Source organism: Cyprinodon tularosa, unplaced genomic scaffold (assembly GCF_016077235.1).
Source record: "Cyprinodon tularosa strain WSP-4 unplaced genomic scaffold, ASM1607723v1 ctg192, whole genome shotgun sequence".
NCBI lineage: Eukaryota > Metazoa > Chordata > Actinopteri > Cyprinodontiformes > Cyprinodontidae > Cyprinodon > Cyprinodon tularosa.
The window spans coordinates 313,542-337,225 of record NW_024038688.1 but is presented as its reverse complement, the minus strand read 5'-3'; the positions used below and the strand labels follow the sequence as shown (position 1 = coordinate 337,225).

General features: G+C 38.5%; 1 protein-coding gene and 1 pseudogene across 3 annotated transcripts; one reads left to right on the top strand and one right to left on the bottom strand.

The window, feature by feature from the left end:
- Positions 1–87: 87 nt before the first annotated feature.
- asphd2 (aspartate beta-hydroxylase domain containing 2) lies at positions 88–7,271 on the bottom strand. Of its 3 annotated transcripts, XM_038283365.1 has the most exons (5): positions 6,590–6,671; positions 6,381–6,431; positions 1,688–2,854; positions 1,241–1,354; positions 88–1,141 (listed from the first exon to the last, which is right to left on the bottom strand). In XM_038283365.1, exons 3-5 carry the CDS (start codon positions 2,550–2,552, stop codon positions 1,011–1,013), a joined length of 1,110 nt encoding a protein of 369 aa, XP_038139293.1. In that variant the 5' UTR covers positions 2,553–2,854; positions 6,381–6,431; positions 6,590–6,671; the 3' UTR covers positions 88–1,010. The 3 variants fall into 3 exon arrangements, with proteins under 3 accessions (XP_038139293.1, XP_038139291.1, XP_038139292.1); XM_038283363.1 differs by lacking the exons at positions 6,381–6,431; positions 6,590–6,671 and adding an exon at positions 7,124–7,271; XM_038283364.1 differs by lacking the exons at positions 6,381–6,431; positions 6,590–6,671 and adding an exon at positions 6,897–6,928.
- A 5,250-nt stretch (positions 7,272–12,521) lies between these two features.
- On the top strand, positions 12,522–23,338 carry LOC119782389 (annotated as a pseudogene).
- The last annotated feature ends 346 nt before the right edge of the window (positions 23,339–23,684 follow it).

The following is a 23,684-nucleotide window of genomic DNA, read 5'->3' as shown; positions in this document are numbered from 1 at the left end:
ACCTGTTATGAATAAACATATTTTCCAGATGTTCGAATAAAACCAAGAATTCCAGTCTGTATTTCCTTTTGATTAGGGTGTTTTTTTATACTTTTTCCATAAATGCATAAAGGCAGGAATGTCTAAATAACCCAGTTAATTTTCACACTTATTTAAACGTGTCATGGGAAAACAAAAGGAGGCACAAAGTGGAAGTTCTCACTGCTGTTGTAGATTGTAACCCACTCTGGCTCAAAAGTTTAAAGTCCTAGAGAACAAACCCTTGGTGGAAGGTCAGAGATCTGACCTGCCTTAAACCATTAATCTTGACCTGTCTATTTTAAGTTAACCAAAAAAGATCAACATGGTGGCTGCACTGCGCCACTTGTCCTGGATTTTTCCTTTGGAAATTCTCCAACAAGATAATCACAAAGACCAACATTAGCTGCTGCTCCAAAACCACGTTACCTCGTGTAAGCCAGATTAGGGATCATGGGTCTCAAAAGTTCTGTGTAGGGATGACAACTTTGATAGGCTGCATGACATCATTGTATAATTTCCAGACACTTCCTTGTACTTTATGGTTATTGTATTCAAACTGCTCTGTTGTACTAACCTGACTACAAAGTCAACAAGTTTGTTTAACAAGAACAGCAAGTATCTTAAAGGACAAAGTTGGAGAGAAATAAACAGCAGTGAATCATCTGCATATAGGGAAAGTTTTATGCCACTAAACCATAAAATGTTTAAGGTAACACAGTTTGGATGAAGAGTCCAGTGTATAGGCAATACAATAATAATTTAATAACCTGTGCTATGGCTCCAGGGATGAAAGAGCAGTTGATAAGAGAGGTCCAATGTCTGGTTATCTGCTGAGAGTCATGAGCAATACCATTAGAGCTAAAGAATATTTACACAGTGAACGTGAAAAGCTGGTCTGGAGGCAGAAAAAGAGTCACTCCCCAAACATACAGACACCTATTCTAAACTCCAACTGTCTCTCAATCAAAGTAAAGGTTTCTCACTTCAAACTATTTCCCTTCCCTGTCCTCTAAACGGCCCGGAGTAAAAATATAATCCAAGGCTTGTCTCTCTGCAGCAGCCACATTGGGATGCCACAGATCCACCATGAACACCACTCTGGGGCCATCATCTGGGCTGCCTGCACACACAACATCAATAAGAAAAGCAAAACAATGACTCTTATTGGAAGGTTTTCTATTTCTCTGATTGGACAATGCCAGAGTCGATCTCTTCTTACCGTCATGGAAAGCCCTGTGGAGGAAGGAGTCGTCAAAGAGCAGACAGCTGCCCTCAGACCAACACTGTGGTTCTCCACCAACAACAAGCTCACAGGAGGGAGGCACTCTGAGACCTGGTAGAGAGAAAATGAAAGCTTTAACCAATGGGTCAAATGTTATGCCCTACTATTTAACTAGCAACCATAGTGTCTGCAAAGAATAAATAGGACTAGCTGCAGTCGTTTCTCAGAGAACGATTGGAAAAAAAGCTAAGCTCAGGTGCAGAGATAATGACGTCTGGCACATTTCACTCATGTGCCTCCATTACTCAGGAGAGTTCAGTCTAAAGAGCTAAAGCAGCTGATTTACAATATTGGCTTGTTTTTTGTTTTTAAACACCATCTTCTGCTGCAGCAAGGTAATCAGACTTGGATACTTATTCATGTACGTTCATTTAGCCCTCTTACCCAGGTGGCAGCGCAGTCTGACGTTTGTTGGGCCGTAATGTTCTGTAATGAGAGCTCCAGGCGTCAGCACAGAGAAGCAGGCATTTCCAAAGACGTTGTTGGCAATGAAGGTGCGCAGCTGACCCAGCACCCGCCACGCCCGCGGACATCTCCTGACATTAAGGACCAAAGGGGTGCCTTGGTTTACAAGGTAGTAAGTCCACCATTGGCCTCGAGGCGTGTTGTTGGCCTTCCAGCCTGGTGGGAGGGAGGAGCCGCTGCGGGCCGGCGGTTGGTGGTAAATGCTTTCAAATTCAGCCAGAAGGGCAGGGAAGCTCTGCTCAAGCAGCTCCACATCATGTCTCTGTACTTCTCTGGAGAAGAAAGGGGCCGAGGGTAGGTCGGGGAGAAAGAAGACTTCCGGTCTCTGGATAGTTGGCCGGCTGTTGAGGTACCGACCTTGATCGCGGACTCCTTTGTGTACTCGGCCCATACCCGACCAGGTGTAACGCTTGGCATATTCCTGCAGGCTGTGGTAGAGCCTCTGGTTCAGGCTCTCCCCGGCGCTGGTGCATCGGAAGCACTCTGATGATTGGCAGAAAGCAAAGCCGTTTTGCTCTTCCAGAAGGGATCCCTGTTTCCCTTTCCCTCTGCCCCGACAGTCCGAACTCATGAAACCTCCAACCACCCCTCCGATCCGCCCAGGCCCAGACAGATACCTCCCTCGCAACGGGCTGGTGCCGTGCTCGCGGCCCACTCTGTAACAGTACCACATGAACAGCAGCAGCACACACACAGCTATGGCACAGGCACAGATCTCACATTCCCTGACAGACTGCATCCCCCCAGCCACCATCTCCCTGACGCTCTCCAGCGACCACTCCATCCTGCCTCTGGGCTGATGAATCCTGCAGTAGAAAGTGCTGACGGCGATCGGTTAATGTGTCTCTGCTTGATTGTGACACCAAACACGGGCTGTTATGGAGTCTGGTGTCAAGTGGCTCTTGTCGCCGCCGCTGATGTAAACAGTCTGCTGATTTGATGTGACACTCCTGCTCTTCTGGTCTAGCATTTCAGCGCTCTGCAGCGAGGGCAGGTTTCTACATGCATGGTGTCTGGTCTGCTCCTCAGCTTCTTCTCTCTGACAAATGCAGACATCCCAGAGACCTCACCAAGGTGATCTGTTCTCTGCAAAACAAAGACAGACAGAGAAGAAAAGGGATAAAGAGGATGTAACATTTCACTGTGTTGGAGTTTGCTAAGATGGGGTGGTTTTTATGGCTTCTAAACCTAAAAAGCTTCACATCCTGCAGTTCCTACAGCTTATATCACATAATGAGAGCTCAGAGAAAGCACAGAAGAGAACAATGTTTTCTTTGGTATAAAACAGTTCAACGCTACCCCTCCCCCACCTGCTGCTAACTGCTGATTATCTGGCTTAAAGAAGGCTGCAGCCATTTCCCCATTAAAAAATATACACTTGCTTGTTTAAAACAAGCACTATTGCGGCAAAGACACCTGAAGTGCAACATTCATCCATCTTATCAACACGCAGTTGATTTTTAATAGAGGAGCTACAAGCTGCATGATGGTTAAACAGCTGACTGCTGTGTGTGAACTCCAGCAGGTAGCCCACCCCAACTAATTACTCAGCTAAAAGGGAATAGAAATAACCTTTACTGTCCCTCAGAGGAGAAATTCAGCAGGATAGGGAAATGTAATTAGCAGAAAATGCAGCTTCACACAAGGATCAAAACCGAAAAAACAAAGAAAGGTGACTGGGCAGTAAAAGCAGATGTTCAACACTAGAAAAAGGTAGCATAATAAAAATTAGAGGAGATTGCAATGAGTAGGGGGACTTTTAAAACCTGCTAAATGTTTTTGGATATATATGGAGAAAAAACTCCTATGCTGTCGTCAAAATTTGTGCAGAGGCAAGTAGAGTACCCAAGAATTGTACTAAAGTAAGAGTAGAACCACATCATCATATGTTACTCAAATAAAAGTAAAAAGTAGTCGACCAAAAAACAAAAAAAGTAAAAGTAAAAAACGTAAAACAAAAAAAAGTATTTGGTAAAAAGGCCATTTCAGTACTGAGTAACTGATCTACTTACTAATTATGATCTAAAAAACGGATTTAATATTAGATTAGATTAGATGAGCTTTATTAATCTCACAGCCGAGATATTCACTGGTCACATATTGGCATAGTACTTAAAGAAGGTGCAAACAAGGAGGAAAAGGTGCATTAGGAATTAAAATAAATAAAAATAAAAAATACAAGGGAGTAACACAGAGATGTGAGGTGACATATGTACAATCAGGATGGCTTATATACAGGTGGATTGACTTTTACGTTAAAGTGTAGTAGGTAAGGAACAACGGTGAGGTAGTGGTATGACTATTATATCCACATATATTGCACATTCAGCATATTGCACAGAATATTGCACAGTCAATAAATAAAAAACGAATATATTTGCACAGTGGTTTTTACAGGAGTTATTGTGGTTATAGTGCATTATTATAGAGTCTGGTGGCAGCAGGAATGAATGACCTGCGGTAGCGCTCCTTCTTACAGACAGGGTGTCTAAGTGTGTCTTTTACAAAATTATTTAAAATTAAACTGAATATAAAGTTAGGTGTAAATTCTGGTGTTTAAAAGAATGAGATAAAAAAATAAACATTTAACATTAAGTAGTTACCAAATATGTTTAGGTGGAGGAAACACTTTAATACATTACAAAACTTAATAAATCAATAGTTACAGTATGTTAGAATGGGGTAAATTACAGAAAACCTTTTACTGCACTTTTAATTGTTAAAATGACATGACAGCCTCAGCAGATGGAAATAACATTAAACCAATTAAACTTAAGTACAAAGAAAATAAGAAATTGTCTCTCAATGGTGCAGGTTTACTTAAAACAAGCTGGTTTTTAGGTGTAGCAAGACATTTTAGTTAGCTGAATAGAGATACTCAATCATAGTTTGCTCTGGTAGAACTGAAAAGTACAACTATTCTTAAAAGTTAACTTTTTTTTTAAATCTAATTGTTACTCAGGTAAATTAAACTACTACCCACCTATGGTTTTGCTTTATGACACAATGGAGTAATATTCTGCACAAAGAGCACCTGGAAACTAATACTACATGCAAAATTAGTTTATAATCAATAAAATCAATGAATCTAAATTTCTGTAAATGAAGATTTCTTTTCCACTAATGCATTTATTGGGCTTCCAAAGCTCAGGGTGACACCAGTCGATCATGTTTTGTTCCTCCAGCTACAAACATTTATTTTATTTTATTTTTATTGTTTGCTGTAAAACTTACTTTAGAAGCATTTTCACAGATCAACTTTTGTTGCCCTTTAAATCCAGGTCACCTCGCAAAGGGACCAATGAAATAAAAGGTAGTGGTTGAAATGAATATATGTCATTCCTCATCTTTATTTTGAACCTTAACAGATTAAATAAAGTGATTAATCGGATTTCATAGGAAAGGAATTGGACATTAAATGTATAAGCCTAATATTTAGCAGGAGTTTATCTAAAGAAAATAAATGAATATAAGAGATACTTTTTTCACTGTAATCAATCATGAATAGATGCTCCAGTTAAAGGTGTTAGAGAAATGGAAACAAGAAATAACAGCAGTTAAATCTTGTTAGAGATGGAATATTCAACTGTCCTGAGATCAGAATATGCAGATTTTACCTTGATAAAAAAAAACATTATTTTTAATATCTTTTTATGACACGCATCACTATTTCTAAGTCTATAAATCCATCAACCAGAAGCAGGAATGTAGTTAATCTTTAATGTAGGGCTGCAATCAATAATTATTTTGCAAATCTAATAATCTATTGATAATTTTTTCACTTTTATTGAACGATAATTGATTGCAAAAGGTTCCTTAAAGAACAGTTTTTACTAAATTAAACCAGGTGAAACTAAAAATGTTCCAACTGAGGAGTTTTGGATAGAGTAGGCTGACAGGCGAAAAAGTTTTACTATCTTAAATACAAACATTTTTATATATTTTGATTTTTATCTTTCTGTATTTATGTATTTTTCTACAATTTTAGTATAATTGCTGCTGAAGGCGGGTCGCTCTGTCAAATAAAGGCATTGTTTAGATTCTCTATACTCCAGTAAATGTTTAATCGATTACTAAATTAATTGATGATTAATTCAATAATCGATTAATCAGATTAATTGTTTCAGCCCAAATTCTTGATGCGATTCAAAACAGATGAGGCCTCAGAGACAACAGGAAAACAGTATGGGAGGAGAAATGCTTGATCCCTCCATCTTTTTATATATATGCCTCATTTTCACGTGGTATTTTCTGATCTCTAGTCATCTGAGCATTCCGGCCGAACATAATGCAATGATCCTTTGGTCTGAGCATAAGTACCCATATAGGTCTGCCTCTTTATGCTATAGGGAAGCAGATTGCCATCTTGATTCACTGCGTGTAATAAACACCTGCAGGACCCGAACATGGCTGCACATACACACAGAGCAGAAGCTGGAATCCAGCCTTCCACACATTCCCCTGTGCTGCACTTTATAAAGCCATGAGTCATGGGCACATTGCTGCATTTAAAACAAATCTGCTTCTTTCCTGTTTCTGGGTACCACACACACACACACACACACACATGCACACAATTACATAAACGTAAACACAGTTGAAACCCACCCACATTTATAATTGGCATTCATAGGTTGCTCAGCAGGAGCTGCATAAATGGCTCCTAAGAGAGAGAGAGAGAGGGGGGGTTGGGGTTACTTGTTAGTATCATAAGAAGGCTGCATTACATGAATGTGATTATATAATGCTGATGGACCAGCAGCCACAAGGCGAGGAGTGCAATGCGTCAGCTGGGATCAGAAGTCCACGATGCGCTCTCACCAAAAATGGTCCGGTTCTCCTGCTCCAGCAGATCCACCCCTCCATCCTGCCTGACAGCATGAGGACGCCCCCACACCCCACGCCTCACCACCCGCAACCCAGCTCCTGTTAGGTGAGATAAACCCAACAGATGTGCCTCAAATCCCCCCCAGCCTCAGTGTTTCATTTCTCCACAGATAATCCTTTTCTTTTAAAACCTTCAGAGATACAGCTGCTGTTAAACTAGAGAGAAAAGGAGCTGATCCATTGGTAAACAAGCATCCAGCTGCTGCGTGGATGTGGCGCTGCGCTGCTCCTGCATCCCTACCTATTCAGCGCGCGTTGCTGCGGCCGCGCGGCGCACGGCAGAGGCGCGCGGCTGTTCCTCCCGGCTCCTCTGCAGTGCAAACAGCAGACGGGTATCGCTCACAGACATCACAGGAAACCGCTCCAAATCACACAAAGACGCACGGAACCGGGACTTCCGAGCATCTATCGGAAGGAAAAACATCAAAGTAAAATAAAAATAAAAATATGTATTAAATTTAGCCCTACCGACGGGGAGGAAACCCTGTCCGGGCTGGACAGCACAGACGGAAAAGCCTTCAGAAAATATTGAGGTAAATACTGACGTTTCTCTGGGGAGGACACCCAGAGTCCAAAATGATGGGGAATGTCCACAGCTGGTTCCGCTTTATCCTTTCAAAATAAAAGAGACATTTCATTCTTTGGAAATATCAACAAATACGCTGAAAAATGATCAAGAAATGAGTAAAAAAAATCTCTCCTTAATTTGAGTAGGTAAATAAGATAATTTGCCAACAAAATGAGTAGTTTTGCTTTTAAAATAAGATAATTAGATAATATGCACTTGAAATAAGACAATGTCATTGTTTTTTTTCTTATTTTAAATGTATATTGTCTTATTCCATTGGCAAAGAGTCTCACTTACCACCTAATTTCAAGAAAAAATGCACTTATTTAAAAAAAAAAAATTTAACATTTTGTAGTCTTGGGGGAAAAAAAAACAGGCTTTCAGTTTATTTATATATAAAAAAAATTGACTAATATTACAAACCAGCACTAGTGAGCTTTTACAGTAAAAGGTAAAGCAATGAAAAAAAGTATATTTGGATTATTAAACATCGTTTTGAGTTGCAAACTTGCTGCTGCTACATCGGAAAAAAAATCTAAATCTAAATTAGTCGTTTTTTTCTTAAAATAAGTGCTGTTCTTGGATTTAGGAGATAAAAGAGACATTTTGCTAATGGAACAAGACAATTTACATTTAAAATAAGAAAAGACAATAGCATTGCCTTATTTTAAGTGCATTTTATCTAAATATCTTATTTTAAGAGTAAAAATACTCATTCAATTTACAAATTATCTCATTCACCTACTCAAATTAAAGGTATATACACTTAATTTAAGACATTTTTACTTATTTCTAGAACAATTTTTCCAGTGTAATATGCTGGTGAAGTTTCTTAGTTATCCAGGTCATAGTCATTCTAAAAATAAAAAAAAAAACAATCCACTGGACTTTGTTTCCAAGTTTGAAGACGTTTTGCTTCCCATCCAGGAAGCTTTTTGAACTCAAAATTTCAGAAATAGCATTGAGTTTGAGGCTTTATAGTGTGGACCAAAAACAAAACCTTGTTTTTGCTTAGAAAACATGCAAAGTAAACCAGATGAACAGGTCCACCCCTTTAGAATCGGGGTTGTTTAGTTTTTTTGTTAGCCTGTAATGCCACATACCTGTCAGTCTCTGAAAAGGGGGTTGTTAGGGGGAATTGTTGATCTGGCTCAGGTAGGTTCAATTTGCATGTTTCTAAACCATATCAAGGCTTTGTTTTTGGTCCCCTCTATAAAGCCTCGATCTCAACCCTATTTCTGACATTTTGAATTCAAAATGCTTCCTGGAAGGGAAGCAAAACATCTTCAAACTTGGAAACAAAGTCAAATTGATTGTTTTTTTATTTATTTATTTATTTATTTATTTATTTATTTATTTATTTATTTATTTATTTATTTATTTATTTTTTACTTTTTTGGTATTGCTGCTGCTAATTTGCTAAATCATGGCTTTCTATCTAAACCGAGTCTAAACCAGAAGAGTGATCATCATAGAAGGAGGCCAATGGAGGAGCTGCAGAGATAGCAGCATAATCATGTTAAAATGACTCAGTTAAAGATAGATATAAAATTGTTCTTCACACAAGCTTTCAACCCAGCAAAAAATATGTGTATTTAGAACTGAAAGCTGGAATAATTTTAAGCTGTTAAAGGTTGACTGAGGAAGCCTCATTACTAACATATTTTAACTACCTTCTTATTCATTATTTTATTTTCTTCAATCAAAAAACTTGAGTGATAAGATCTGGTTTTGGTGCAGCTCATTGTTCCCAAACAAGCTCAGAGGTTTTACTTTGAAGGTAAAGTTTTTCCATTTCCTATTTTGCAGCAGAAATCTCTTCCGCATATCGGCTGCAGACAGCATTTCCCAAAATGCACCGCGGCCTGACCGCTTTCATCACAGCCATCATCATGGGCAGAGTTCAATGCAAACACAACAGTAGCTGGAGGCCATAAAGACTCTTGGTTTTAACTGAAATTCTGTTGCTGGATCCATTAAACTTTACCTGGAAAACAAAATAAAACTATTAATCTACAGAAAAATAACCTACTGATTAAAAAACATGGAAAAAACTGTATCTCATAATGCGTTTAATTTGTTTTGTTGATTTATTTTGAGTTTGGACTAATATTTTACTGCATCAAATTATTCTCTCTGCTCCTTAAAGCTGTTTTTGATTCATTTAATTTGAGGTTTATAATAGTTAGTGGGCTAATCATTTTATTATAGCGCTTATTCATAGTCGATGTCACCTTAATGTTAAACTACATGAAAAAATCCATTCCCAGCTATGTGAAATCCAGGTCCATCAATACAGCTAAAATAACGATGATTAAAAACAGTTTAATTCAATCCAATTACAATGACGTCACATTAAAAAGATTCTCACATAGCAGTTTTAATAATTATTTAGATTTCTTTATTTCAATTTTTAGCCAGCGAATAATACTTTGGTGGCTTTTTTCTGCAAAATAAAAAGAAGAGGAAAAATATTAATCAGCAGAGTGTGTTCAGGCCTTCAATGACTTTAGGTTAAGAAAATGATCTCAAGCTTGATTTATGTTTCAGTTCTTAACTGCTGCATAAAACTAGTAAATATCTGAGCTCAACAGCTCATATTTTAGGCTTATTTAAAACATCTTTGTATTGTTATTTCTAAAATATAACTACATTTATACCAATACGATAGATGCAAACAAGCCTTGACCTTTGACCAACATTTGCTTCCTAAATTAGCCCAGATGTCTGCTTATGGTTTAAGGAAAATAAGCTAGAAGGCTAACTGTCAGTAAACTGAGTAAACTTCATCATTTAGGTGTTTTTTAAATAACGGCTGTTTGATTGGACGTTTTACTTTACTTACATTTGAGCACAGAGAGTTTTATTTTCTCATCCTTAGTTGCTCCAAACTGGCTTCTATATATATTTCTAATGACGTGGTGTAACAGCTGCAGTGGAACAGGGAAAATGTGAGTGGAAAGAATCTGTCACGTTTGTTTGTAGAAAAGCACTGATAGCGACATGAAGGAAGACGGAGGGCTGAGAAACATTGCAGATGATGGATCATATTCTGTGATGCGAGACATTCCTTTCCTTCCCCTTTTATTAGATTTTAAATGTATGTGATTATGTTTCAGGTTCTGTTTTAGTTTTAATGATATTTGATGTTATATTTAATGATATTCTTCAATGCTGTTATTAATAGCAGAGCTCTAAAACTATTCAGCTGCTTAAGAAGGACTTCTGTTTAACTCGATTCAGTTTATTTATATAGCGTCAATTCACAACACATGTCATCTCAAGGCACTTTACAGACAATTCAACCAGATTATACAGTCAGATTGGTTCAGTTTTCTAGAAAAATCAGCCGATAGCATCAACTTTTGACTCGACAGCAGTCAATGACCAAAATGAATTAGTCTATTTTAAGAATAACAATAAACTAATTCAGTATTTTTATGTTTTCTATGCAAACACAAGGAGCAAAACGGAAGATTAACATAGTTTTTGTATCCATTGTAAAGAATAGTTTTTAAAATGTAATTTGTATCATTTAAGGTAAAAACTTATTCTTTCTTTTTGTACTTCTGTAGTAAAAAAAGTATGTTGTAGAACCTGTATATTTTTACTTAAATGACTTCAATCAGTACTTTTATTTTTAACAGTCTTTTATTTTGAAACAATTATCTATAATTTTACTGACGTAAATATTTGGGTTCTGAGCGCCTGTGCTATAATAATTAGCTGGATTAAGAAAATCAGTTTGATTAAAAGTTGAACAAATAATCAAATTTGATTTTTGCTTGTTTCTTTAACCTAGCAGTATACAGGTGTAATTCTGCCACTACTGCTTCCACCTCTGGACTAAATAAAACTAAAATTATGAATTAAAAGCCTTCATACATCTGCAGCTCCTCCCCCTGCCTGTCATAATCACTTCCCTGTCTGTTTTTTATGCGCTGCATTCAGTCAGTCAGTCAGATCATCAGCCTGTTTACATTCAAAGAAAGCACATAATATTAAAGGTGAATTTTGCAGAGACATGCTGCAGTGCAGTGACTCAGCGGTAGATGGCGCCATTGCTGCGCTTCTATGACCCAGCATCATGAACAGGCTCCCAATCAGCTAAACACGTGTTTTGGTGATAATTAGTGATAATAACAGGTGGGGAGGGGGTTTCTTTTTAAAGGTAATGTGAAGATAATCAACTCCAGGGAGACTGCCCCATCAAATGTGGACCCCCACCTGCTGAAGTCCTGCTCCCAGACCTTCACTCTGACTTCATGTAGTTGGCTTCTGCATCACAAACCAACATTGTTTCTTTATTTCTGCAGAAGTTTTCATGAGCCTCTTGTAAAATTCAGTAGTGTGCAGATTTGCATGAGGCAAAGGTTTATTTGTCTTGTTTTTTTTTCTGGACACAATGCGGTGCTTCATGTTCAGCTATTTGAAGAAGTATTCACGCCATTTTTATTGTTTAACTGTGAAATATTTCAGTTTTATTTTGTAAAATAATTAACAAATTAAATGTGTGCAATGGTAAAGAAAGACATGCATCCTTTTCCTCCCACTTTATATCCATCTATGCAGGTAGCAAATAGGTCGGTGTTCCCGGCCATGAAGATACCCCCCAAATTAGATTAGATTAGATTAGATTCAACTTTATTGTCATTACACAGGTACAGGTACAAGGAAGCGAAATGCAGTTTAGGTCTAGCAGCAAGTGCAGGATGAATAATGGTTCCATAAGTACAGGGCATGGGTTTCTACTGAATAAATATAGAGATGAATACCATTATAAACAGAATTTTACTGATAGATTTGTCCAATTTTTATTTTTTATTTATTTTTTTTATTTATCATTTATTTAACCAGGTAATACCCATTGAGATTAAAAATCTCATTTGCAAGGGAGACCTGGCCAAGATAGGCATCAAAATTACATCACATCATTACATACGTACAAATACACACACATAATAGCCAAATATGTACTTACAATAAAATTTCAATTAAAACATTGACATGTGAGGGAGTCCAACTCAAAACAGCTCATTCTCAGCTTAAAAGTATACAAAGGAATAAATATAATATATAGATGACTAGTGTTATGAACTAAATTAACAGCTGGATATGTACCAAATACAATATACATTTAGATATGACTATAAATAGGGTTTTTACAGATATGTACAATAGCATAATATACAGATGACTGTTATTATAACAGAGTTTGCAGGTGAATATGTACTATGAATATTGTACAGATGGCTGTTACTATAGGCAGAATTATGAGCATAATATACAACTAACAAAGTATATGGAAAACTGCCGTGGGCCGACCTCTTCCAGCCGACCATCAAACTGGCCAGAGAAGGATTTCCTATTCCTGTAATCCAAGGCGCCTTCATCAAAACATTGCAGAAAATGAATCCATACGGAATGAAGAGAATATGACTCAGTGTGGCTGAAAATCATAACAAAGCTTTATATTTTTAACCCTTAAGAGGAAGGTATATTCAGATGAAAATGGAAACCTGGTGAAGACATCATTAAATTTGAGAAACAAGCAGATGCCTTTTACTCTGGGAGGATAGCAGAGGATTTGGTCAAAGACGTGCAGGAGGAAGGTATTGTCAGAACACTTTCCTCAGGCTCTCTTTCTATGTCTGCATGATTCAGGGATTCAATTATAAATGAGTGAATCAATTTGATCTGTATGCACCACAGCAATCTCTCAGACAGCAGCTGATCTATTAAGGTCAGGATTTATAAGCTGGTTTGGTTTTTATGATTTCTTTCATTTGATTTGTTGTTTTTTTCCCCAGGAGGAGTCCTCATACTGGAGAACTTGGCATCATATAAGGTTAAAGTGACTGATGCGTGGGTCGTCCCTATGGGGGACTTCCAGATGTACATACCCCCTCCCCCCTCAGGAGGAGCACTCCTCAGCCTCGTTCTCAACATCATAAAAGGTTGTTGCTGGATGCAAACATCAGATCTGTGGATTCTCTTTATGTACAAAATGAAGAGTAGTGGAAAAAAAGATTTAAAACATAAGAATGCTGTGTTATGGTTATCTTTAGGAACATTTATACTAATATAGGTCATGTGGGAAGAGTTTTATCACTGCTATGCTCACTGCAAAAAATCTAAATCTAGATACCGTAAGTCATTTTTTTCTAAAAATAAGTGCATTTGTTCTTGAATTGAGGAGGTAAAAGAGACATTTTGACAATGGAACAAGACAATTTACACTTAAAATAAGAAAACACAATTGCATTGACTTATTTCAAGTGCATTTTATCCAATTATCTTATTTTAAGAGTAAAATGACTCATTCCATTGGCAAACTGTATCATTTACCTACTCAAATTAAGGGTGAATACACTTAATTTAAGAAAGTTTTACTTATTTTTATATCGTTTTTGCAGTGCTGAAGCTTTAAAATTAGCCATTGGACTACAGAAACACGTTGGGGATCCAAACTTCCTATCAGATTAAATAACTATTGAATTAACAGGTCCATAATTGACCAAGTCATTTAAATAGATACAAGATTTCTTAAGTAAAGGTTTTATTACAGCTACCCTAAAGCATATGGTGTCACGGCTCAGAACACTGGACCCAGTATTCAAGGCAGACAGACAGTCGGATAATTCAAAAGCATTTATTTAAAAATGGTGGACTTGCCATAAAAGCAAGGACGTCTAAGGCTTGAACCTCTGCTTTTATAGTTCAGTCCGAGCCCAGAGAAGAAGGTTGATTCCAGTCGATCGGCTAACAACAAGATGTAGCGCACGTCACCCAGAGAGTCCCAGACTAGTCCCAGAGGACGGAGAACAAGAAGTAGATCAGATCCGAAGGGTGGTAGGATAATCTAGAGAGGGAAGCCAAAGCTGGTGCCGAGGACGTGCTCAGGATTCAGATCCAGGAGCTCAGAAGTCAGAAAAGGTTACAAAGGGAAATCCAATTCAGTGACAGGATTCAGCTCCAAGTTCTGCAAACAGGCAGAATCCAGCAGGAGTCCATAGACAGGTCAGGCAAACAGATCAGACTGGAACAGGCAGGCTCAGTGATTGAGAGGCAGAACAGGTAAGGATCAGATAATCAGAAACAATAAAGTAATGCTGAAACACTTTTACCACTCGCCCCAAGAATAATCTGGCACTGATGACTTGAATCAGGCAGGTTGAAATGAGTAATCCAGCCATCAGTACCAAGATCATGACATATGGTGCATGTCGCTGTAACCAGTGTTGTGCCTGAACGCGTTCATTGAACGAAAGTTCATGAACTCGTTCATATTTTGGGCGAACGTGAACTGAACGTACTGCATTATTGCCTGGTGAACGTTATTGTGAACTCGTTCATTCTGGCGTCTGTGAACGGAGCTCTCTCAGTTCAAGTCCGTTTAACAGGTTGCCAGATTTCTATAAAGCCCTCCAGGCGAAACCCCGGCTAAATCACACCGTAAACAGGCCTTAATATGTAGCGGGAAAAACACCCAATCTGGCAACACCAGCTACCAGCGTCGTAGCCTACAGCCGCGTGCGTCATCAAAACAAAATGCAGCGTGGAAGCAACAGCAGCATGTAGGCGACTTAAAACAGGTTTATGACCAGGATGATGGCAACAAGTTTGCCCGCCGGCTTTCAGTAAAAAAATCCGCACTTCAGTAACCTTAAATTCCTACCTCAGCCTGGTCCCTCAGTTTGTGTTAGTAAAATGTTCTTGATCGGTCTTCAACGGGGGATCCGCGACCCCTAGGGGGTCTACGGAGGTACTGCATGAGCGTCTGCATGGTTAGTTGATATTTTTATATTCCCCCCCTGCATTTCTTTCCCCCACTAATTGAAATGTCTTTAAATACTCATTAACATGAAATCAACACACTGTAGTAAACAGATAAATGGAGGCAGAAGATGTCTTTCAGTCATCAATGCTCACATTCAGCGACACACAGGAGCTCTTTCAAGCTGGGCACCGTTTCCTTCACAACACCTGTCCCATCAACCAGGAATCAGAATCAGAAAAACTTTTATAATCCCAGGGAGAAATTAATTTCTTTACATTACTCCATCTGTAATAGAGTGACTATAGGACACAATTTCATACAATATATATAAATAGGGGGTCCCCGCTCCATCTCGCCATCAGTTTGGGGGTCCTTGGTCTGGAAAAGAAGACCCCTGTTCTTGAGGGTTTTACTATCCATGTAACTTGTTTGTTAAACCTGCCTGGTATAATTTTCCAGGATTCCTTTTTAGTATGTATTGAAATGGAATTTCAAATGGAAAAAATTATAAAAAAAAAAAAAAAAAAACATTTGCACCTTAAAGACTACTTTCCTATTTTTCTTTTAATAATTCCTCATAAAAAAGACCATTCAAGCAGCACATTTTTCCTGATGTTTTTGAGAATATACTGTAGGGGTGAAAGCTGCAGCTGCTACTAGTGTGAAGTGAATGGACAGCAACAAAGCGTTAAAGCAACAATGGGGAAATGCTGTCCCCTCAATGCTAATGTAAACCCTGGTTGGATAAGGATTCAAAACTGGATATGAAGATGAAATCTGACGCACAGTTTCAGAGTTACAACTGATAAAATAATTGCTGTCTGTGGTTCTACAGTAGGCTATGGTGTAATTGAGCAATATATGAAAAAAAAAAAAAAAAGAACTATGAACTAGTTCGTTTTTTGGAATTGTGAACTATGAACTGAACTAGTTCATTTTAAAATGTGTGAACTGAACTTTGAACTAGTTCACGTAGAAAGAGAACTTTCCCAACACTGGCTGTAACAGGGATAGATTAATTACATCTAAAATGGAAATTGAAATCAGAGGGGATGCTTCCTTAAATAACTTGCTTGTAAGTGGACTCAACATACAAATTAAGGCTTAAATGACTAAAAAAGTTTAGCTAACTCTGAAAGCTCAACTGGATCAAAACAATCCAAACACAGCCGAGGTTCTAAAGAACTATATAGGTACTTCTGATGCTGCCTCGAAAAGATGAAGATGAATCAATCATATTTAGAAGGGTGCCAATGATCTAATTTTTAATATAATTCATCTTATTTATAAAGAAACCCAACAATTAATTAAATCTTCAATTATTCTTATTCTCCTCTATTAATGTTCATATGTTGCTTTTGTTTTAGGAAAGGTAATTGTATAGAGAAGCAGATGGTTATTTTTCAGATAAAGTAGGATTTCTGTAGATGTGTAGAAGGCCAAATACTGTCAAGTTTTCTAGCATTGTGCTTCAAAGTACACAGTTCTGCATTAAGCCAAGGAACAAGACTAATAAGTAACCCCATTCAAAAAATATCAATATGTGAAGGGAAATACATTAAATGGTTACCTTCAGTAGTATTTTTCAGTGATACAGAAAGATAACGTATTTAAAAAATTCCCGAAAATGTATTATTGCAAAACTATTGCATTACCTGATAAGAATCTGCACAAGTTTTGAACTTTCTGGGTCAACTGTCCCATTTTATGACCGAAGTATCCTCATTTCTGCTCCCATAATCCTCTTGCTGCAGCCAGGTTTCTGTAAGACAAGGTAAATGATAAATGTCCTGTAATTATTTAGCACATTTTCAAGTAAGAAAACTTTATCAAGCCCTTTACACTACATTTGTTCACTCACCCATTCACGCACACTCTCACACTGATGGTGGCAAGCTACATCCATCTTCTCCCGTCAGGGTTGGTACTTATCTCCAGCAGTCAGTGGGCGAAAGCCAGGCACAGCCTGGACCGCTCGCCAGTCCATCGCAGGCAAATCCAATCAATGCTTTTTAATTTCTGTCTGTGTGATCTCTGTGGATCCTAAGAGCTGAGAGTTTCCACAACATTTTATTAGGCTTTAAAAATAAAATATTAAATATTGACAGGCTTTTACCTACAGGCTCACTTCATTTAGTTTAGTTTTTTAGAGTAAAGTTCTGTGAAGGTATGATCTGTAAAGTTACCTTTCCTCTGGCAGAAATATATCATACTTTTAAGCCTTTGGAAAAAGGAAACCTTTAAAATTAGATTTAAAATAATTCTCCTTTGTAGTATTTTGTTTTAAAATGAAACTAAAAGCCTGTTTTAAGGGTGTTCTCTCTTTTAGAGGTGAGGTGGTATCACCTAAGACAGTGGCGGCTGGTGAAAAATATTTTTGGTGGGGCTGATATAGCCTAGTGTATGTCTCCAACTAATCCGGAATAAGAATTCAAATAAACAATTGGACAATACATACAATTTAACAGTAATGATTTAATTTACTATATAATAACAGTAACAGTGATGATTTGGGTCACTGTGACGGGGTTCTTTGGCCTCCAAGAATCCAGGCTCAGTCGGGTTACCGGTGTTGGTGATTTATTGAGCTCAAAAACTCAAAACAGGGTGCAAAAGAAACTAAACATATACCAGATACTCTGGGCCTCAGCCTCCCTCCAGTTACCAGCAATGTAACAAAGAAACAGAAAACAAAAATTGCTGCTTTTCTTCCCACAGCCCTCATTAAATAGTTTAAGCCCCTCACCTCAGGCTCTCTTATTTCTGATTTCTTCTCATTAATCAGTTTTGTCCATATATTACCTCCACAAACAATTGATGTACAAAAACAAATCATTTTTACAACTTAATTCTTTTACACAGATTCATTGACTTATTCAATTACACTAAACTGGGTTTGAACCCAGCAAAGACGCAGCCAGACTGAAGATGACAAGTCCCCATAGCATAAACACGTACACACCCCCCACACACCCACACACACACACACACACGGCTAACCCCACTGAAATATTAAGTGTGCACCCTCAATATGCCAGCAGGTAACCAGGAACATCTTGTGTGTTTTAAGTTCATGGAGCTACTTGGCTCAGCGCGAGTGTATTGGTCCTCACAAACACAGTATAACAGGAATGTGTGTGTGGCGCGCAAAGTTAGAGAGGTTGTTTTAAGCGACGAGGTGGATTCGTCACAGTCACAATAACCATAACATGAAATGTTCATATCCTACAACAGGGATGTTCTTCTGGCAAACGGGTAGATAAATAAGGATCTCACCGAATTTGGTGGAAGCTGCATCTCGCTCGTTACATTCGCCATCTTCCCTCTAACTGTCTGCACCTGCGCTTGGGTTCAGAAGCCTGTTAAAGCGCAGTATTTTCAGAGCCCCAAGACCATAAAGTTCCGAGACGCTGATTGGCCATTAAATTCACCTAGCAATAGTACATGATTGACAGATTCTCTGCATATGTGGGGCTGTCTGATAGGCGCCCCCAGAACAGAGACGGTAGGAGTCTGTCTGTGGAAATCCACAAATTAATGACAGTAGATAGGGAAATTTAGTTTATATAATTTGTTTTGCTTATAGGTACACAGTCTAGAGAGTAAAACTGACATTTATGAGTTAATTTCTAAAAATATATTTTACGTTTCTCTCTTCTTATCAGGGAGGGCGGTGCCCCAGCGCCCCCTATGGGCCGGCCGCCACTGACCTAAGATAAATAAATGACCAATCTCTGCAGGAAGGTTGGGGAATTTTACAATTAAATAAAAAAATTGACCACCGAAACTCTGTTTATGTGTCTCTCCTGATCTAGTGCTTCTGCTGGTACCAATCCAGAACTTGCAAACCGTCTTAACAGATTTTGCTCCAAAGTCTTCCCTTTGAGGACTGGAATCATACAGCTGTCAGACTTTTGTAATAAGGGTGAAAACATCAGCATCTTCCACATCTTTTCATTTCTACTGCAGTTTATTAGGAACTATTTTGTGCAGTTTCTTGAAATGATTTGTTTGCATGTTAACCTTTTGTCTTCATGATTGTAATGGTGTGACTTTAACTGAAAGAAAGCATAATTCATAATTATTTTCACTTCTTTATTTAATAAGGCAGGTCATCTACTTTTGTTTTGGTATTGGTTTACGTTCTCGCCAACATTCAGTAAAACTTACTCAGATTTCATGGTCTATTTACTCTGTAATTACTTCTCTAATAGTTTGCATTTAGCTGAAAGCTTTTCTGTATCAGATTACAGACTCAGAGCAGTGAGATAAGATTTTCCTTCTGTTTACTTCCAATTGAACATGAAATCTGAAGCCAAAAAAAAAAAAAGTAGAACAAGCTAATATACTTCCCTCCCCAGGCCACTCTGTTAGAAAACACTAGTTTAGTTATGCGGCTAAAATTCTGAATATTTATTCTATACAGAACGTTTTCAGTCTTGTAGTAGAGCAAGTGAATTATTTGTGATAGTTGTTAACTAGCCAAAAAAGGCATGGTTTTCACAAGTATTTGTTAAATACAATTTTCATGGAAAGGTTGTTTCTATGACCATAACAGCAATCCTTGGCAACCAGTTGCTTTCAGAAGTCACTCGTTGGTAATTCTGTAATTGAATTCTGTAATTTGATTTGTTTCTAGACCTATTAAATCTGAACATCTGAAAAAAAAGCACTGTGTACTTTTCATACTTTTATTTATAATCTAATTCAGTTTATGTATGTGGTGCCAATTCACAAGCTACTTCATAGAAACAATTCAAACAGATCATCCAGCCTCATTGGTTAGATGTTTTCTATCTAAGGAAAACCAGCTGTTTACATCCAGTCATTGACTTTTCAGGATTCACTCCTCCTGGATGATCATGAAGCAACAGTAGATATTTCATTTGATTGTGTTGTTGACTGTACAGAAATCACTCACACTGAGCGAGCATGCATGCAGCAGCAGTGGAGAGGAAAACCCCCTTTTAACAGGAAGCAAACCACCTGCAGAACCAGGCTCAGTGTGAGAGGCCATCTGCTGAGGCCGACTGGGGTTCAATAGGACAAAAGCAGACATACAGAAAGAAGAACACAGAAGCACTGATCCATAAATACTTTGCATGTCAGAAAAAGTGACAGTAAAACCTGCTCTGTCGGTGCCTTGGTCTGGGAAAGAAACAGTTGAGCTTGAAAACTATGAGCCAGTTTTCATGTCAAAAGGGAGTAGAGAGAGCATATAGCTGAGCCCATATCTAGGAGAGAAACTAGACTAAGCACTGGAAGATATTTATAAGAAATGTAATAACAATACATAATAAAATTCCAGTACACTATAGATACATTTGTAGACATTCAACAACTCTGAAAAACTATTGCACTGCATGTATCCCTGCTTTCTATATGATGAAGCTCAATGGCCCGGCCATATTCAGAATTCAAACTTCTGAAAGCACTTTAAATATGAAATTTTTACATACTGTTCAAGAAAAGATAAGTGTTTTTAATTAAGAGTATTTTTCATTAGTACGTGCTTTACTGGAGGCATCCATGTTTGTCAAAGAACACTACTGCCACCTACTGGTTTGTGACGTCACGGTGCGGTATCGGCTGTTGATCAAGTCCCAGTGCTGTATCTGGTGTTTGTCACAACACGCTATTATCACAAACGATCTCCTTATAGCTGCTGACTCTGGACTCCTCTCCATCCTCATCCTTCTCGATCTCAGTGCGACCTTTGATACCATTTCTCATCCCATTCTCCTCAATAGATTATCCTCTCTTGGCATCTCTCACATCCCTCTTGACTGGTTCCGCTCATATCTCTCCGACCGCACTCAGTTTATTCAGCTCAAATCTTTCACTTCGCACCCTTTCCCTGTCACTTTTGGTGTTCCTCAAGGCTCAGTTCTTGGCCCCTTCCTCTTCATCACCTACCTTCTTCCCCTTGGCAGTATTTTCCGGAAATTCAACATTCACTTTCACTGTTATGCGGATGACACCCAGCTTTATTTATCCAGTAAACCCACTTCCTCACTTCCCCCCTTGTCCCTTACTAACTGCCTACTTGAAATTAAAGAATGGTTCACCTCAAACTTCCTTAAACTAAACAGCGATAAAACAGAACTCCTCCTCGTTGCCACTAAATCCACCCTATCAAAAATCAAAAGTTTCTCACTACCCATTGACAACTCCTTGGTCTCCCCCTCCCCTCAGGTCAAGAGTCTGGGTGTCATCCTCGACTCCTCCCTCTCCTTTCAGTCTCACATAAACAAAATTACCAGGTCTGCATACTTCCACCTTGGCAACATTAACCGTCTCCTGCCTCTGTCCTTATCCACAGCCTCATCACCTCCCGTATTGATTATTGCAATTCTCTTCTTTTCGGCCTCCCTCATAAATCTCTCCATAAATTTAAACTTCTTCAGAACTCCGCTGCTCGTGTCATCACAAGAACCCCCTCCTTCCATCATATTTCCCCTGTTCTTCACCAACTCCATTGGCTCCCAGTTCAATTCAGAATTCAATTTAAAATCCTTCTCTATACTTTCAAAGCCATCCATAACCTTGCTCCTCCATATCTGTCAGATCTCCTTCACATTGCCACCTCCTCCCGCTCCCTTAGATCCTCCTCCTCATCCACCTCACTGTACCCCCAGCTCGACTTGTCACCATGGGGAGCAGAGCCTTCAGCCGCTCTGCTCCCCAGCTCTGGAACTCACTTCCTCCCGACCTCCGCAGTATTGACTCTCTCCCCTTATTCAAAGCCAGACTCAAAACCCATCTGTTCCAGCTCGCTTATCTGTGAATATACTGCTCTTTTCCCTATCCATGATTGTTTTGTTTTTTTGTTTTTTTTATGTTCCTGTATCTGTATTTTGTATTTTCATCTCTTTTTATTTATTTTTTGTATTATTTGTAAAGTGACCTTGAGTGTCAAGAAAGGCGCTGTTAAATAAAATGTATTATTATTATTATTATTATTATTATTATTATTATTATTATCCAAGTCATCTTGAAAACATTCTTCTTCCAAATGTTGGCTACATATTACGTGTTTTTTCTCTGGCCAGAAGTTCGATGGCAAATCCTTCCTCTTCAAGTTGGCGATCCAACGACCAACCCGTCCGTGGAGGATCAGGAATCACTTTTACCTGATGTATTCCAACACCCAGCTGCCATGCTCGTGGGCATTGTCAGTTTCACTATAGCTCTGGTGAATTTCAATGGTGAAGTCCTCTGGAAATCTTCAATAATTGTTGTTGATTGCAGATGTGTCTAGTAGTTACCATTGATTTTGCTTGTAAAGCGGGGAAAATGGCGCTAAGCTTACCGCACCGTGACGTCACTGCTGGAAGATGGCAGGAGGGAGGGGTTGCTATATTTGGGCAAAAATGGCCGCTCCCAGACTCATCGATTGCAATTAAAATTATTATTTTTATTTCTTTACTGATTCGTGCTAAATTCATTAAATCACTGCGAGCGTATTCGTTTTAGGTATAAATAATGATCTATTGGTCATTCATTGCTGACTGGACTTTTCCTTTAAATCATATTCAAGATGTGAAAATGTTCTAAAATACTGGAAAAAAAAGAAATTTGTGTGGAAAAACAACTGAAATTAAAATTGATGCGAAAAGCTGAACAAAAGATGAATTCCATGTCTTCCTCCATCGGTCTCACATTCATTTGCTGTTTTCTTTCTGATTCTGCTGACAGCCATCGGTCTGAATCGCATCTTTGCTGTCAGTCATTGCTTTTCTTCTGGCAGCAGCCCCCCTCCTCCATGGCCTCTACTGTGCTGAAGTCTCGATCGAAGATGCTGGTGATTGCAGGGAGTGGTGGGAGCATGATCACGATGCCTGGCCTCTGTACGTTTCCATGGCAACCACCCGATGTGCGATTAGGATTAACTGTTGCATGCCGATTCTGCTCACTGTTGTCAAGCTCTGTCTTCAGGATCACTTTAATCAGTAGATTTTGTGTTCAATCAGTATGTTTTCCTCTCCTGCAGGCCCTCATCAACCACCTTTGGTTTGGGAAGAGCCTTAAAGAGGCGATTGATGCTCCTGTTGTGTTTGTTGACTCTGAAAATGCACTGAAGTTTGAACCCAAATGTGATAAAGTAATGTGTCTGTGACTGTTTTCAGGTGTCTGCTAACGTGCTTAACCTTATTGTGTTTTTTTCTGCCTTTATCCTCAGGATATATTTAAGCCATTCAAAGCGTTGGAGCACAATCAGAAAGAAGCGAACCGATTCTACAATGTGGTTAATGTCATTGAGACAAAATTGGACTGCATCTGTGCTGTATCTGACCAGAGGAAGAGGCTGGTTACTGACACCTGTGGTCGGTAATGCTGGCCACTGAGGATCTCCTGAAAATGAACCAGATCTTCTTGCAGCAGAAGGGGTCCGTTGTTCCAGAGTATCACTGAGCAAGATGCAGAAAACCGGTTTATATACTGAGCCTTTGCAGAAACATGTCTCCATGTTACTGGCAGTGATAAAACACATTATTGATACTAGAGAGAACTACTGTTTTTTCTCACAGCAAGTTTGTACATGTTTTCATCTATATATTAACTTCATGAATTCCTAACATGCAAATTTTGGGAAAATACCTTAGTTTGACTGTTAGCTTCAAACCCCTCTTGCAATATGAGCTTTTATGTGTATTTTTTTAGTATTTATTTATTATTTT

Coding starts and splice junctions, on each gene's coding strand:
- asphd2 (XM_038283363.1), bottom strand. CDS start 2,552: ATGGAGTGGTCGCTGGAGAGCGTCAGGGAGATGGTGGCTGGGGGGATG. Junction 1,355..1,687: donor CAGACTGCGCTGCCACCTGG/GTAAGAGGGCTA, acceptor TCTCTCTACCAG/GTCTCAGAGTGCCTCCCTCC. Junction 1,142..1,240: donor CCACAGGGCTTTCCATGACG/GTAAGAAGAGAT, acceptor TTGTGTGTGCAG/GCAGCCCAGATGATGGCCCC.